At 33.7% G+C, this 16,387-nt stretch overlaps 1 protein-coding gene across 1 annotated transcript; it reads right to left on the bottom strand.

Annotated features, from left to right (window-relative positions):
• Nucleotides 1-238: 238 nt before the first annotated feature.
• Nucleotides 239-16,306, bottom strand: LOC132730892 (DNA primase large subunit-like). The gene is made up of 12 exons (XM_060716976.1): nt 16,140-16,306; nt 10,785-10,894; nt 10,083-10,165; nt 8,179-8,299; nt 7,745-7,837; nt 7,181-7,318; nt 6,672-6,815; nt 5,232-5,414; nt 4,485-4,611; nt 3,930-4,012; nt 2,983-3,139; nt 239-1,962 (listed from the first exon to the last, which is right to left on the bottom strand). Exons 1-12 carry the CDS (start codon nt 16,294-16,296, stop codon nt 1,754-1,756), a joined length of 1,605 nt encoding a protein of 534 aa, XP_060572959.1. The 5' UTR covers nt 16,297-16,306; the 3' UTR covers nt 239-1,753.
• Between the last annotated feature and the right edge of the window lie 81 nt (nt 16,307-16,387).

Here is a 16,387-nt window from a genome sequence, read left to right as displayed (position 1 = left end):
CCATTTTATTAAATATTGCATTTAGTTACTTGCACAGGGGTATGTAGGAAAGCTCCCCAGACTGAATTGCCTTGCAAAAAATGAAATAGTGGACAAGGTTTGTATATTTATCACATTTATTTGCAATCAAAATATAAATACAATTTAGCACTGATATATTTGAACACAGAGTGGTTTTTTGCGCATGATAATCTTAATACATTGTATAGATAACTGTTTAAACTATCTGAACAGATTAACTATAAACTTAATATTATAGCTTGATCGTTGGTTAGTTAATTATGAAAAACTGAATTTTTCATATACTTATTCATTTCACAATGAATTTAAACAAATGTTTATAATTTGAACTTTTCACATTCAAGAAATTATTGCAAACTATATTTATAAGCATGTCTCCCAATTGTAGTACCTGAACAAAGCATATACATATATATTCATGGCAGACAAACAATTTTACACTGCTTACTCAATAAAATAATATACAAGAAGCAAAATAAAGAGAATCTTGCCTGACATATAGGAAGAACAAATTGCTTCAATGATTCAATTCAAATTTTAAACTTCAATAAAATTACCAATCAATTTAATCACACTTAACTGATTTTATACATAACAAGAGCCACCGCCGGGCAGGGGCAACGCTCGACTTTTTACTTTCTCTAAAAGCAAACAAAGAAATGTTTGAACAAAATCTTAACGTTTCCTTTTTATAAAATTAATCATTCTGTCTTGTCACATTAGTTTTTTCTATATATTTTTTATATATAAATATACTAATTTATATATATATATAGAGAGACACGCAATTCTATAAATAGAAAATTCTATAAATAGAAACACACAATTCTATAAATAGAAAATTCTATAAATAGATACACGTGGCGGAGTCACGTTGTGAAGTCACGATAAACAACAAGGTCTTGTCCTTAAGTATGTTCTGTTATAATATGAAGTTGATCCCTTCAATAATAGCAGTTACAGCCAGTTACAGCCAAAACAAAGTCAAGGTCATTAATGAGTGAAGGTCAAGGTCTGTTGGGTTATTTTTAAGGGTTATCCTTGAAGATTATTATGTTCAAGTTTGAAGACAATCCATTCAAAAATAACAAAGTTACAGCCAACAATAGCCAAAACATAAAAATTTCAATAATTTGACCTTCAAAGTCAAGGTCATTTATGAGTGAAGGTCAAGGTCTGTCTGGTTATTTTTAAGGGATATCCTTGAAGAATATTATGTTCAAGTTTGAAGACAATCCATTCAAAATTAACAAAGTTACAGCCAATAACAGCATGAACAAGCAAAATTTGGACTTTTAACCTTGAAGGTCAATGTCATTATGGATGAAGGTCAAGGTTAGGGTGGTCTACTGAAAAGTCTTGTCCCAAGGGTTGTTGTGGCCAAGTATGAAGACAATACACCAAGGAATAAAAAGGTTATGATCCAGGTACAAGTTGCCGCGCAACTATAGCAATACCTCTACTTTTTTTTCAAAAAAAAAAAAAGTCGAGCTAAAAATTATCAGTGAAATATCCAAAATTGCACAAATTACTATTACACTCTTTTTCAAACACTAATTTTTGATGATACCTAACTGGGTGTGTCTTTAGAAAAATAAAAAAAAATTTAAAAAAACCATTTCTCTCACTTATCCAAAACTTTTTTCTTATAGTATCAATTATAACAGATATTTCTGAACAATACCCAAAGGTGAGTCATAGCTAATATTTTCAACACTATAAGGACAATCTTTTATCTATCAGCTTGCATGGACATTTCTGCCTCGGTTATATCAAAGTCATCATCCATCATATCCTCGTGGCCATTATTTTGTGATGTTGACTGACTACTAACTTGCTGAGATTTTGGTGTTCCCTGGGATTGTTGAGATTTTGGTGTTCCCTGGGACTGCTGTGACGACCCCTGGGAACGAGGTGTTTTTGGTGTTCCTATAGATAAGGCTGGAATAAAAAGTATAGCATGTTGTAGTTCCTGTAGATAAAGCTGGAATAAATATCATGTAAGTGGGAGCATGTTTTACATCACTTGATAATCAATGAGTAATACAGATATACAGTTTTCAGACTGATGAACATTATATTTCATATAAACTTTCTTAACAACAAACAAGAAATTTGTCTTTTATTCATGTAACATCAACAGCGGTCCAGCAGGTCAAGAAACATACAGCATACATGACACTGCTTACAGACAGACAGATAGACAAGGGACATGGCACCTCCCTTTGGCCAGATAAAAAGAAATTAATGGAACTTCAATATCTCAACTTAAAAATAGTGTACAGTTATTTCATGGGTGTTTGTGCAATAGTCAAAACTGTTGCCCCGAAGTAACAGGGATGACATTTGGAACTGTTGCCAGCAGCCAAAGGTAACAGTTCCAAATGTCATCCCTGATACAGAGAAACAAAAGTTTACTGTTCCACAAACACTTATGAAATAAATGTTTTATTACGTAATACTTTGCTATTAAACCAAAATATATATTGCAACAGCATACTAGTAAGATTTTTACAACTGTTTTAATTATTTACAACTAAATCCTACAGACAAATGAGCTGAGCAACATTCGAAGACCAAACTGTGGCAGGCGGCGTTAACAGAAGTACCAAATGATGTCGATAGGGGTGTAACAGTTAAATATATTAACTGGTAAACAGTTCATTTCATCAATGCGCATGTCAAGGATTTCAGCGGTTCAATTAAAACAGTTGTAAATATGGAATTAGTACTTACAGAAGGCATTAGGTAATAAATTGATTTAAATAAAAGGATAGATGGCTATTCCAGTATTAACAGTTTTATGCAAATTGCATGACTGTGTATCAAATTCCTACATTAGGTTAAAACATGGTAACTGGTTGACTTGATTAACATAGAACAACACATGGAATTGTTTGTGATTCTGGAATAACTGGATAACTGGAAATTCTCATATTTATAGTTTTTGTAAAGTGTTACTTTTGTTTTCTCCATTCAATGTTCTCTGGCTTTCTTCAAAGTACTGGTTAGGATGACTGAAAGCTTGAGCCTGGTACTCTACAGGTAGTTTATGAGCTGCCTCAAAATATCTTGTACAAGCTACATTATATCGTCCTGCCTTTACTTCTGACATGATCTGAAATGTGAAAAAATGTTACTAAAAATAATTCCTTTAATTGATCAATAGATGTTATCCAGAACTCAGCAAATGTGGGTTTTTCCAAGCTATTCCTCCTGTAGAAACAAACTTTTACTGTTATAGCTTCACGGTGCACTACCTGTCACAATTAATTTGTCAGCCTGTTTCACTTAGTTTCAAAGCTGTAACTGTAAAAGTTTGTACGACTGGATTAGCTGGGAAAACTCCAAAATATTCTCTATTCCAGAGTTAAGTCTATTAACACACTATATATATGAAGGGGAGTGGTGGCCTTGTGGGTAAAGGTGTCTGCCTCTCAAAACAGAGATTGTGGTTTCAAGCCCTACTAGGATTACAATCCTGTTCCCTCAAATGACACAACTACTGGTAACTTCAAGGAATCTGACTTCAGTGTGGTTAAAGTATGTTACAAGCTCATCCCAATCAAGCTTAAACAAACTAGTTTTTAAACAAAATTTAACAATATCAAATGAAAATATTACTATTCTGAATATTTTCCGCCGGGAGTGTACCTTTTTCATATGAATTTATTTTCACTTTAAACGTAGATGATATTTTGTTTTCTATTATTTCCATGTAAAAACTCTGGAATTATTTTCATCTATAAGCCAATTGCAATGTCCTTATTTTGTACTTCTGATCTATGAAAATTTGTGTTGGAAAAATGATTCCACCAACTAAATTTTACAAAAGTTTTTCTCACTATTTTACTTTTTCATTAATGTCTTTGTTTTCCAACAATATTCTCTAATTATTAAAACCAAACCTTTTCCAAGTAACTGTCTCCTACTGCCATATTTTTCAGTTTCTGTTTCAATAAATCCATATCTGTATGTTTGAATGGGCAACCTAGAAATAAAAACATTTATGCTTGTAGAAGTTACATGTACATTAACATATTTCGAGTAATGATAAAATATCTATTTCATCATTTGACAGTTGTATATTGTCATATCTTATATCAATTTTAACAATTTAAATCAAACAATTTTTTTTAAAGTAGTGTTGGTATGGCCAATTGGTTAATTCATGACTAGAAACCTAATGACTTTAGGTCATAGTACATGTAATAATGTTGAGGTAATATGGCAACTTTCCTTCATTACTGTCAGAGTAAGACCTCCACTGTGTCCCTCTGTGAATCATTCCAGGTGAGGGCCTGTGTAGAACCACTGACCATTCGTACACTTTCTAGGTACATTTACTACATAAGACTCTTTAAGTTTCAAAGCACTTCCTAGTTTCATGTGATTTTTCTCTAAAATGTATTTCTTTCTTGGTGACACTTAGTAAAATCATTAAGAACTATTTTTTACCGTACCATGAGCATCACCAGGACCTGGTGCATTAGACATGATTATCTTCATACAGCTGTACGGAGTATAGTCAGCTCTCTTCCCTTCTTTACCATAGTTATGTCGTATATTATACAAATACTGCTTGTCAAACTGGAAAATAAGTCAAACTGTTTTATTTCATTGTTAAACTATGCTATTAATTTCTGATAACTAGTATACACATACAGATGCACTAAGTATTTAATTTATACTGAATATTGATATGTATGAAACACTTTAATATAAATTAAACAAACCAGATACCTTTGTTCAAAAGCCTGCTTGAGGCTTTATTTTGCCAAATTATTTGGCATAAGATATTTGAAATACTTTATTTCTGTAATATTGTCCAATGCTCTGTTTACATATTCCAAACATGATTTGATATGACTGCCTGTAAAAGGTCAATTACATGACCTCTACAGGTACACATGTATAATACTATTCAAATGTTGCCAAATATAGTAAGACCCATTCAATGTGTGTCAACTTTTGAACCTTGCTGATGAATGTGATGTGAATGTTGTACATGTACTTCAACACCAGTTATATTAAATGTCTAGTTATTTCATTCTTAACTTGTGTCTTATTACTGTTCCTTGGAATAATTTAAGATGTAAGAAATTTATTCAAATTATTTATAAAAAAAGTCCAGGCAGCATATATAAGGGGGTCTTATACCAGGAGATCACATGAGATAGTTTTAATTTTAACACAGAAGTTTTAGTTACCTTGTCAACATCTATAAGTTTTGTGAACTCTGACCTCCAGAATTTAATTGCCTCCTCCAGACTCAAACCAATACCTTTCAGAAACAGACCATACTGTTGTCGCCCTCCATGTCTTAAATGATGATTCTGTCGCATAGATGTGTGTAGATGGCTCATACACAACGGAAAAGACTTCTTAGAAAGCTGAAAAAATTAGTGTGAAATTACTTTAATGTAAGTTTGAATATACTATTACTATTATTATTATTATTATTACTATTATTAGTGTGAAATTACTTTAGCATCCATACATGATGTACATAAAAATCATTTGTAAAGGGGGCTATTATATCAAAATGCCTTGGAATCATATCAGACCATTTTTTGGGTATGTGATGGAATTTATAGTCACATCTAAAATCTTAAATTTATATTATATGGTAAAATTCATACATGTATGGCAATTTTACAGTGTTATTAGTGGAACCTTGAGTGCACACTATGCAGACTAACTTAAGTAATCACTCGAGAAGAACTATACAAGCTAGCTGGATAGCTTCACTAACCAAGCTAGAATAAAGCTAGTGAACTGAAGTCAAGAACCATAACCACTCTGTCACACAAGATCCCAACAGACAATAGTTTGGTTATTAGAGTGCTTAATAACTGAAATTTAGGACATTACATGTCAAACAAATACAACTTTGTTAAACTGATTTATCTTCTAAGTTGTCAATGTTCATATAATTTATATTTATGTCCAGTCTATAAAACACCATTAATAAGAATTACATTTGCACTTTAAAATTAAATACAATTAATTAATTCAGCTTTAATGTGATTATCTCAATAAACACTAATTAAGTAATCTGCGATGTAACTTAATCTTCTTTTTATTTTCTTTTTCTTTTTTGGTTTGGTTTTACACTAACATAGTATAGATCATATGGCAATATTTGCAGCTTTGGGTACCTGAGTAAAACCACTAACTTTATGTTTTCTTTTTAAAAGGACAGGGTTGATGATACACACTACACTCAATTCTTGTTAATTAGTATCTTCAAGTATACTTTAGCTTTAAATAAACCTTGTTATGCCTGACAGCAACATTTTAATGCAGGGATACACTTACCTTATTCCTTTATGAAAGCATAAAAGTAGTATATACATATTGATTATTATAGACCTGAAACTATTTTACTAATGCCATAAATACCACAAAATATAAACATAACATGATTTTAACTCAACCAATCATTCTAGTAAATTTTACAGTTTTCAAAAACATCCTACAATTACCACATGAAATACTTTAATCATAAAATTTTGCAGCTAATAGGCCAAGAAATCAAACTAGTTGCTTAAAATGCATTAACTGTGCTTAAAAACTACTGTCTAGAAGTATAATGGCCTAATTAACTTAAAAATACATGTATGTATCTATTATATAATCAATATTACCATCTCGATCATATCTGCAGTGACTTGACCAACTGAAGTTTTCTTCAGGTTATAATCGGAGCCTATGTAACGTTTACTGAGACCACACAACATAGGTAACAAACGTTCATCTTCTTCCAAATGAGGTAACGCCCTTGCTGTTATCTATAAAATACAAAACAACAATGAAACAAGACAGTTGTGATGACATTCATATTTACTTATTTTATTTATCAATTTTTCTTACCCAAGTAGGTTTCAGAAAATAAATTACATTTTCTAGTGTTTCCCCACCCCACCCCTATGTAGGAAGTGACATCTCTGTGTTTAAACAATTTAACATGTTCAAAATTACATTCTTATCAAATATCCTTAAAACTAGACCAATGTTGGGACCACAAGAGAGTTGCCAAACTAACACTTTTTTAAATCCCACTTCCAGAAATTTTACCAGATAAATTAATCCTCTTTACAGAAAAAAAGGTTACAGTATTAAAACATTAATGGATTAGAAAAATTAATTAACTTACAGCAAGTGCTTGTGAGAGATGGGCCCTATATACACCTATCAACAATGAAATCATTTCTGTATATGGTACAAATGCTTTCCCTTTATGTAGGTAAACCTTCCTCTTCTGTACCAAGTCTAACACCTCCGTAAAATGTACCTGTAGTTATATAAAGCATTTATGTATTTACTATTAGTATATTCTTTTAATACAAACACATCTATGTAAATTTATCAAATAAGTTCAATTATACATGCTTTAAGAATCATTTTAATGTAATACCATATTGTATTACTTTCTCAATGAAAATATCTACATGTACATTATATCGTTTTAAATTTAAAGCAAGATATAAAATGTCTTTTAAAAAATTTGCATTCTTTTTGTCATGAGCATGAATGAATTCAAGGTAAAAATTAAAAATCACCATCACTACACTGTTATGAAAATTGATACATTCCAGTTGAGACATTTTTTTTTATCAAATCAAAGAAAACATACATCACCTCTCAAAAATCAATTCTATTCAATGTTATTGTTTGGATTCAAATTAATAATCAATGATATTTCTGTTAATGTACATACCTTGAAGTATTCTATTGTCTCTACAGAGCTAGCTGCTTTATTAGATACAACTGCTAATTGTTCCTGGTATTTAGTCTTCTCCTCGGATGAAATCTGTGTAATATTAAATCTATTGATACATTGTTGGTTAATATACAGAATTTATTTTAGTTCAATTGTGCTGGAAGCTATAAGATTATATAATAGACAAACTTTCGAATCTGTTGGAACCAAACAGTACTGAGCAATGAGTGTAAAGTTTCTTGCTCAAGAAAATAATGACTTGCCCCTGACAGGGTTTGAACCCATGTGGCTAGCAATCATTAGATTACTAATTATTATAAACACTATACAAATGTACAAACCAAATACATGTAATTCTTGTCCGATAAAAACAGAAAATATAATAATTAATATTAAATGATCCAAAAAAACACAGAACTATGTTTACTCACCGATTCATAATTTAAATTGTTTTCTTTCAGGAATTCTTTTTTGTGTTCATCTGAGGTAAGTTTGAATCTAAATCGAAACAAATCCATTTCCTGTGTTAGAAACCAGCGTCTAAGTTCCTCTCTGAAAGAATATGATAAACCCTATTTTCCCAACACTAAACATAAAATAATAAAAATTTATGAAAGATACCTTGTTAAACGGTCATGATCCTTCAGATTTGGCTTATGTGTCAATCAGTAACAAATATGCATTTTTCATTGTACGAATTTTGTGACCCCTCTGGAAAGAATTCCTTGATATGCACCTTATCTTTATAAATAGCTTCTAAGACAAAAGTAACAGAAAATTGAGTATTCAAAAAAAATCTATGACAACTAGAACTGCCACTATCATGGCGTGAATACCCCCGCATACCACTTTGTCAGAATCAACAGTGGCCATTTAGAGCTCAAGGACAACCTCCTTGCCAAATCTGAGGTTACTAAGCCAGTGCATTGCTAAGTTATGTATTCTACATGCTTCAAATGTGAAAATGTCAAAATCAATACATTGCGGACAGGACATTCTTTAGCAATTGAGAAGAAAAGCTTTTTTTGTCAAGGTCCCTGTGACCTTGACCTTTGACCCAGTGACCTCAAAATCAATAGGGGTCACCTTATAGTCATCCATGCCAAATATAAAGACTGTGGGTCAAAGGAATCTTAAGTTAATGGGTGGACAAACTTTTTGAAGTCAAAGTCCATATGACCTTGACCTTTGATCCAGGGACCTCAAAATCAAAAGGGGTCATCTACTAATCATGATCAACATCCATGCCAAATATGAAACTGTGGGTCAATGGAATCTAAAGTTATTGGGCAGACAAACTTTTTGAAGTCAAAGTCCCTGTGACCTTGACCTTTGACCTCAAAATCAATAGGGGTCATCTACTAATCATGACTAACCTCCATTCCAAATATGAAGACTGTGGGTCAAAGGAATCTTAAGTTATTGGGCGGACAAGCTTTTTGAAGTCAAGGCCCCTGTGACCTTGACCTTTGACCTGGTGACCTCAACATCAATAGGGGTCATCTTCTTATCATGACTAGCCTCTATGCCAAATATGAAGACTGTCGGTCAAAGGAATCTTAAGTTATTGGGCGGACAAGCTTTTTGAAGTCAAGGCCCCTGTGACCTTGACCTTTGACCTGGTGACCTCAAAGTCAATAGGGGTCATCTACTAATCATGACTAACCTCAATGCCAAATATGAAGACTATGGGTCAAAGGAATCTTAAGTTATTGGGCGGACAAGCTTTTTGAAGTCAAGGCCCCTAAGACCTTGACCTTTGACCTGGTGACCTCAAAATCAATAGGGGTCATCTACTAATCATGACTAACCTCAATGCCAAATATGAAGACTATGGGTCAAAGGAATATTAAGTTATTGAACGGACAAGCTTTTTGAAGTCAAGGCCCCTGTCACCTTGACCTTTGACCTGGTGACCTCAAAATCAAAAGGGGTCATCTACTAATCATGACTAACCTCCATGCCAAATATGACAACTGTAGGTCAAAGGAATCTTAAGTTATTGGGCAGACAAGCTTTTTGAAGTCAAGGCCCCTGTGACCTTGACCTTTGACGTAGTGACCTCAAAATCAATAGGGGTCATCTACTAATCATGACTAACCTCCATGCCAAATATGAAGACTAAGGGTCAAAGGAATCTTAAGTTATTGGGCGGACAAGAAAAAACTGACGGACAGCCGGACGGACAAGCTGATTCCAGTATACCCACCTTACAACTTTGTTGTGCTGGGGTATAATAATCTTAGTCCTATGTCTGGAACAAAAGCGACTTTTTTTTTGTACTAAAGAATTAAAACAAACAAAATTTCCAGACAAAAATCTGCATCACACTTACGATCTACAGTAAGCCAATCTGAGGATAAAATGGGATATGTGATCCATTCTTCTCAATTCATCATCTTCAGCTTCTCTGTCACTCTATCAAAAACAAAATCATATCATCTATAAGGCAAAGGCTATTAACATCATAAATTAGATATCATTCTACATTATTTACTTGCTTCCTTTACTTATAAATATCAAATGTGCATCAGCATAGCACAGACTAAAAAAAATCTGTTTTCAAAAAAAAACATCAGAAAAAAGAAAGTAAAAGTATATCTATGCACCATGATTGTAAAAACAAAATACCTTAAAAGTATTATAACACAATAGTATTGATAAAAATATTATAACACAATAGTATTGATGATTATCACAAGGTGAGAAAGATGTGAAGCCTGACAAGGACCCGACTTTGCTGCACCCTTGTAATATCGCTCCGCTGCTCTACCACCTGATTTATCTGGCTAGAAACAAATCTTCTCCCCTAATTAATGAACAGTTCTAGACCCATGAACATATAACAATACTTGAATTTACTTAAATCTTTATACAGTCACAACGCCACCTTGGACCCCAAATGTCACCAGGTGAGAAAAATGTGCAGACTGACTTTGACTCTAACCGGGACCCTCATAATACCATATTGCAGAACTACCACCTCTTACACACCTTCTCCCCCTTAGTGAAAGTTCTAGACTGTGATATGACTCACCTTTGTTAGTTTGCTGAATCTAGTGTTTCTGAGTTGATCCCGCATAAAAGTTTCATACTCATCTGATGTTTTCATATATTTTTCTCCAGCAGTTTCCACAGCTTTCAGAACTGCAAATAAAGTGTCAAATTTTATATTAATTTCATACAAATATAAACAAGAGGGCCATTATGGCCCTTATATCACTCGCCTGATTATTTAGCTCTTAGTGACAAGGTGAAAATGCTTCCTCTAGTGTTAGAGCAATTTCCTCTTTTCAGAAATATTTGACTGTAGAGTGTTAACAAGGTTTTTCCATATGTGGGCTGTGTGACCTAGTTTTTGATCCCAGGTAAAACCGGATCTAGAAATCATCAAAACAACCTTTCTGCAGTTTCTGACCAATTTTAAGGATATTTGGTCTGAAACAGTAGCCACTAGTTTGTTAACAAGATTTTTCTATTTTTGGCTTCTGTGACCTAGTTTTTCATCTGACATGACTCATCTTCCAACTTGTCTGAACAATTACTGGGACAAACAACCTGACTTAGTTTAGTGAAAATTGAGCCAAAGATGTGAGCACTAGAGTGTTAACAAACTAAATGTGGACGGACAAAGAATAAAGAATGACAAACATCAGACATTTAACAATCCTAAGCTCACACTGAGCCAGCTCAGATGAGCTAAAAAGTTAAGCTTTTGACTAATGAAACTTTATGTCTAAATCAAATGAAATAAATTGTTTATCAGTCAGTAAGTCATAATCAATAACAATTACCTTTTTAATTTTTTTTTAGTACAGTGTAACTTCTGAAAACCGAACACCCATGGGACTTGTCAAAAAGTTCGGATTTCAGAGGTTTCCGGAATTCAGAGGTTTCAGATAATGTGGACAAGACTAAGCCACTAAATGTCATTAAATGTCCAGGAAAATGTGGCCATTCCTGTTATATCATATAAAATAGTCTTTTAATCAAAATAAAGATGTGGAGGAAAAGAAAACATTTATATTTAACACTTTATTTAATACTGCAAATCCCTTTGAATTTCTATCAGTTTGTAGAAATGTTGTTAATTGCATAAACTTACATATTGTCCGATGCTAGTTAATTAATTAGTGCATCAAATGCAATAAAATCCCTAAAGACGTTTGATGCATACATTGTCCCAACTAATTGTCATTTAATCCGCTAATAAACACTTCAAATTAACTGACCGCCGTAAATTACTTTAATTAACCGCATCACTTCAAACATACCATTTCACAGTTTGTGATTTTAACGTGTGTCAAATTACACGATCACAGCTAATTGGTAAACAATCGATAGGGAGATTAAATCTTCCTGCAGGGTAAACATTCTCGATTTACAATGTATTTCACACCTTTGGATATTTCCGGATTTTGGAGGTAAAATTGCATTGATTTGACTCTATTAAATTTTACGAAAAATCGTCCGGAATTCAGAATTTAGAAGTTCCGGAATTCAGAAGTATTATATTAATAGAAAATAGAAGGAAAAAAATCGGGACCGAAAAAATTGTTCGGTTTCTAGAAGTTTCCGGATTTCAGAAGTTCCGGAATTCGGAAGTTACACTGTATTAGATATATCTTTCTAGCAAAATCAAGGCCTACAGATGAGCTAAATGTATTGAAAGGTACTTTAAACATCCTAAAACGGTCACTGTCTCTCCACCTCTGTTTGTGCAAGTAAAATTTCTAAAACATATTCAAATCAAGTTGTCATTGTAAATTAATCTGATATAAATACAAAGTACACATCTGTTAATATTTCGACTACTCTCTTCCCCTCAGAGCATGCATACTGCAGGTAAAGCACAGGGTGTCGGTAGAAGATTTAAAGAACTTGGGATGGCCAAAATAAACAAAGACCAGAACTTGTACCTGCCAGTTACCTGACTATTGCTGGGGGGGGGGGGGGGGGTGGGGGAAGGGGGCGCGGGGGCTTTGGCCCTTAAAAGTAGGCAGAGTAGACTAGGAAGGTGTGATAGGGTGCAGGTGTGCAAGGGTGCAGAAACCCCTAGCACAGAATGATGACATTAAGGTGAAAGAAGCACAATAGCTCAGTTGGTTATACCAATGACTGTCACTCCTGATGACCCAGGTTCGATCCTGGGCAACATCCTTTCAAAGACACTTTCAGTGTTTGCCACCAACCTAGAGGTGTACTGGTAAGAAATCCAGATAATCCTTGCATGTATGATTGTATCAGTGCACTGGGCATGTAAAAGAACCAAGGGTCTATTCAATAAGACCAAGGGACTGGTTCCTGGATTCCCTTGTATCTCATAGCTGTCTCTGAAGTCTAGAATCATGTCTACGTCGCCACAAGGGGTTTGACATTAATGGAAGATAGATAGACAGGACAATGCCTGGCACCAACAGCACTTTTAAGGGCTAGCTCCTTTTCATATTGTCTTTTGTTTACTATACATTAAGATTCTCATTCACTGCCGTGCAGTGTAGGTAGTGCAGTGACTTACTTTTGGCTCAAAATTCATCTTTGGCTAATACTAAGTTTATTTATTTATTTTATATTTTTCAACAACATAGATCACAGTTACATAATAAGATATACATATATATAAAATAGCAGTTTAACAAATTAAAATGTCATTTCATATAAATAATAAATTAAATAAATTAAGTTAATGACTGTAATCAGATGAGGCATTGGATAAAATCATTTTAAAAAAAATCACTATTCAGATTCAGACTACAACAAGTCAGAATTATAATTAGCACAGAATATTGTTTAAAGTTACTGATAGACATGATATATATATAAAAACTAAAATAGTCTAACCTAGATTTTAAAAGAAAACTAGAAATGTGTCCATAGGACACGTATGCCCCCACACGCCACTGTTCTGTCAATCTTATGACTCTAGGTCAAATATTTTTTGGACTACATGTGCCACAAGTTGAAAACTAAAAATCAACAAAGGGCCATAATTCTGTTAAATTTGGTCGCAGCTAAAATTCCTTCCTTTACTACCATCTACACATTAAGATTGTTCATCCCTAGAAGTTTAAGCAAAATCTGCCATCCGGTTTAAGAGGAGTTGCGTTCACAAAATTTCTACATAGTATATAGTGAAAAAATCAACAAAGGGCCATAATTCTGTTAAATATAGTCGCAGCAAAAATTCCTTCCTTTTCTGCCATCTACACATTGAGGTTGTTCATCCCTGGAAGTTTAAGCAAAATCTGCCATCCGGTTTAAGAGGTGTTGTGTTCACGAAATTTCTACATAGTATATAGTGAAAAAATCAACAAAGGGCCATAATTCTGTTACATTTGGTCGCAGCAAAAATTCCTTCCTTTACTACCATCTACACATTAAGGTTGTTCATCCCTGGAAGTTTAAGCAAAATCTGCCATCCGGTTTAAGAGGAGTTGCGTTCACAAAATTTCTACATAGTATATAGTGAAAAAATCAACAAAGGGCCATAATTCTGTTAAATTTGGTCGCAGCAAAAATTCCTTCCTTTACTACCATCTACACATTAAGGTTGTTCATCCCTGGAAATTTAAGCAAAATCTGCCATCCAGTTTAAGAGGAGTTGCGTTCACAAAATTTCGGAACGTATGGACAGACAGACGGATGGACGGAAAGACGGACGGACGGACGGACGGACAAGTGCAATGCTATATGCTCCCACTTTGTGGGGGCATAAAAAAAACTAATAAAATTTCAATACAATGGTTTTGTTTAAGAATGATCTATGGTTACAAGGATAGCCCATTAAGCTGTTGTGCTTATTTCCAATGGGGTCCTTTTAACCAAATGTGGAAATTGCATTGAAGTTAATTATCACCACATTGTGCTGTAAGTATAAGGGCATGACTGCAGGGTTCTCGGGGACGCTTATTTCGGCGTCCCGGTACGCATGTTTATTACAGCTGGACGCAAATATTTCAGAGCAAGGATTCCACATACGCTTAATTTTGCCTGGGGACTCATAAACATTACCGATTGTTTACAACCACAAATACGTCAGCGCGTGTCAGTCTATAGGTAGGCGGTCCTATGCACATCGACCCGTGAAGCTATTAGCCAATCAGCGATAACGCTTCCGATCATTATCACGCAATAGTGATCAGACTAATGTATACACGCGCTGTACAGTACATGTAATTACCAGATATAACACGAGGTGATAATTTTATATCTTTGATCAACAGTTGATTGGAAATTAGCAAATTTTACCGACAAAAGGATAAAATTATCGACTATATACGCCGAAAGTTTAAAGACTGTTTTCTCAAATTACAAATGAGCGGCATTTTATAGGCACAATTTTCCTTTAGTTTCATTCTTGCAAAAACGTTCTATAAGAATATTAAGAATTTAAGATATTGTGCCGAATTGCCAGGACAACAAACCAAAATACACATACCCTTTTCTTTGATATTTAGATTCTATCCGAAAATTGATCCCGAACATCGGCGATTTCACGTTCGCCAGAAACCCTAAAATTTCGCAAAAATTCTCATTTTCCAAGCCAAACATGTGAATGAATTGTTCCTTTATTATTTAATCAACATTAAATCTTTAAATATCGATCTTCAATTTGCCCCCTTTTGAAGATATTTGCTAAAATAATTGTCGATCGGATGAATCTCTTACACACTGTGTGAAGCTGTACACGATTTTCCTATTCATTCCGCTAAACACTGCCTATGTACATTTACGTTTTTTTACAAATATAAACTTTTTGTCTTTAGAGTGGACTTATTTAACCAGAATAAAATTTGATTTGGTATAAAAGTGGGAAAAAAAACAAAAAACGATTTCCATATGTTGATGCATTATAATGAAATAATTTCATAATAAATATTAACAACAAAACAATAATAATACTATGTAGTTGAATAACAATAAACTTTGGAAGTCTCTTGAAGATTCAAAATATCAGCAATGCTATTGTGAGCATTGAATGACTAATCTGTAAACATATTAATTGTGACGCGCTTTTGGACTCCAACTTTTTCAGGGTTCGGAGTCCATGGACTCCATGTTTTAAAGTCCTAGTGAGAACCCTGTGACTGGTGACAAGTCTGTAGTCCATTCCCGACAGTGAAAGCTGCATTTAGTGCCTTAGCAGGTGGATGGACACTCATACAACATAGACTACACACAGGTATATGTAAATAAATTTCTGTGCCAGTAAGTTAGTGCTTGAAACTGAAAGGGCGGATGGACCATCATTAAGCATTAATATTGTAACAGACGAAAAGTGCCTAAAAAATCTGAGAAAGGGTAATTTTGTAAACCAAAATAGTATTTTTGATGTTATAAATATTAATTGTTAATCGTTAGTCAGTTGAGCCAGTTTGCCTAAAAAATTTACCTTTTAACCTTTCAACAGCAAAATCTTCAAATTCATACAGAGATATTGTATCTGTGGGAGGTAATTTGTACAACTGTATCCTCTGACAGTTTGATCCATCGTTAATTTTATTATTAAGTTGTTTATTTCTTCGTTTTGATCCCCCTGAAAACTGCATTTTCGCGCTTTGTTTTGGCTGTGACTAAAAAAAGGATTGGAGCACCACACTAAATACCGTATTCCGGTATGAACCGGACAAGGCGCTTGAA

Source organism: Ruditapes philippinarum, unplaced genomic scaffold, assembly GCF_026571515.1.
Source record: "Ruditapes philippinarum isolate M1 unplaced genomic scaffold, ASM2657151v2 ctg752_1_1_1_1, whole genome shotgun sequence".
Taxonomy (NCBI): domain Eukaryota; kingdom Metazoa; phylum Mollusca; class Bivalvia; order Venerida; family Veneridae; genus Ruditapes; species Ruditapes philippinarum.
This window is presented reverse-complemented; position numbering and strand designations above follow the sequence as displayed.

Excerpts from the sequence above, each read along its gene's own strand:
- LOC132730892 (XM_060716976.1), bottom strand. The coding sequence starts at position 16,296 with ATGCAGTTTTCAGGGGGATCAAAACGAAGAAATAAACAACTTAATAAT. Across the intron at positions 7,838-8,178 it reads ACAATTTAAATTATGAATCG|ATTTCATCCGAGGAGAAGAC; the intron begins GTGAGTAAACAT and ends AATATTACACAG. Across the intron at positions 4,013-4,484 it reads AGGTCCTGGTGATGCTCATG|GTTGCCCATTCAAACATACA; the intron begins GTACGGTAAAAA and ends TTTTATTTCTAG.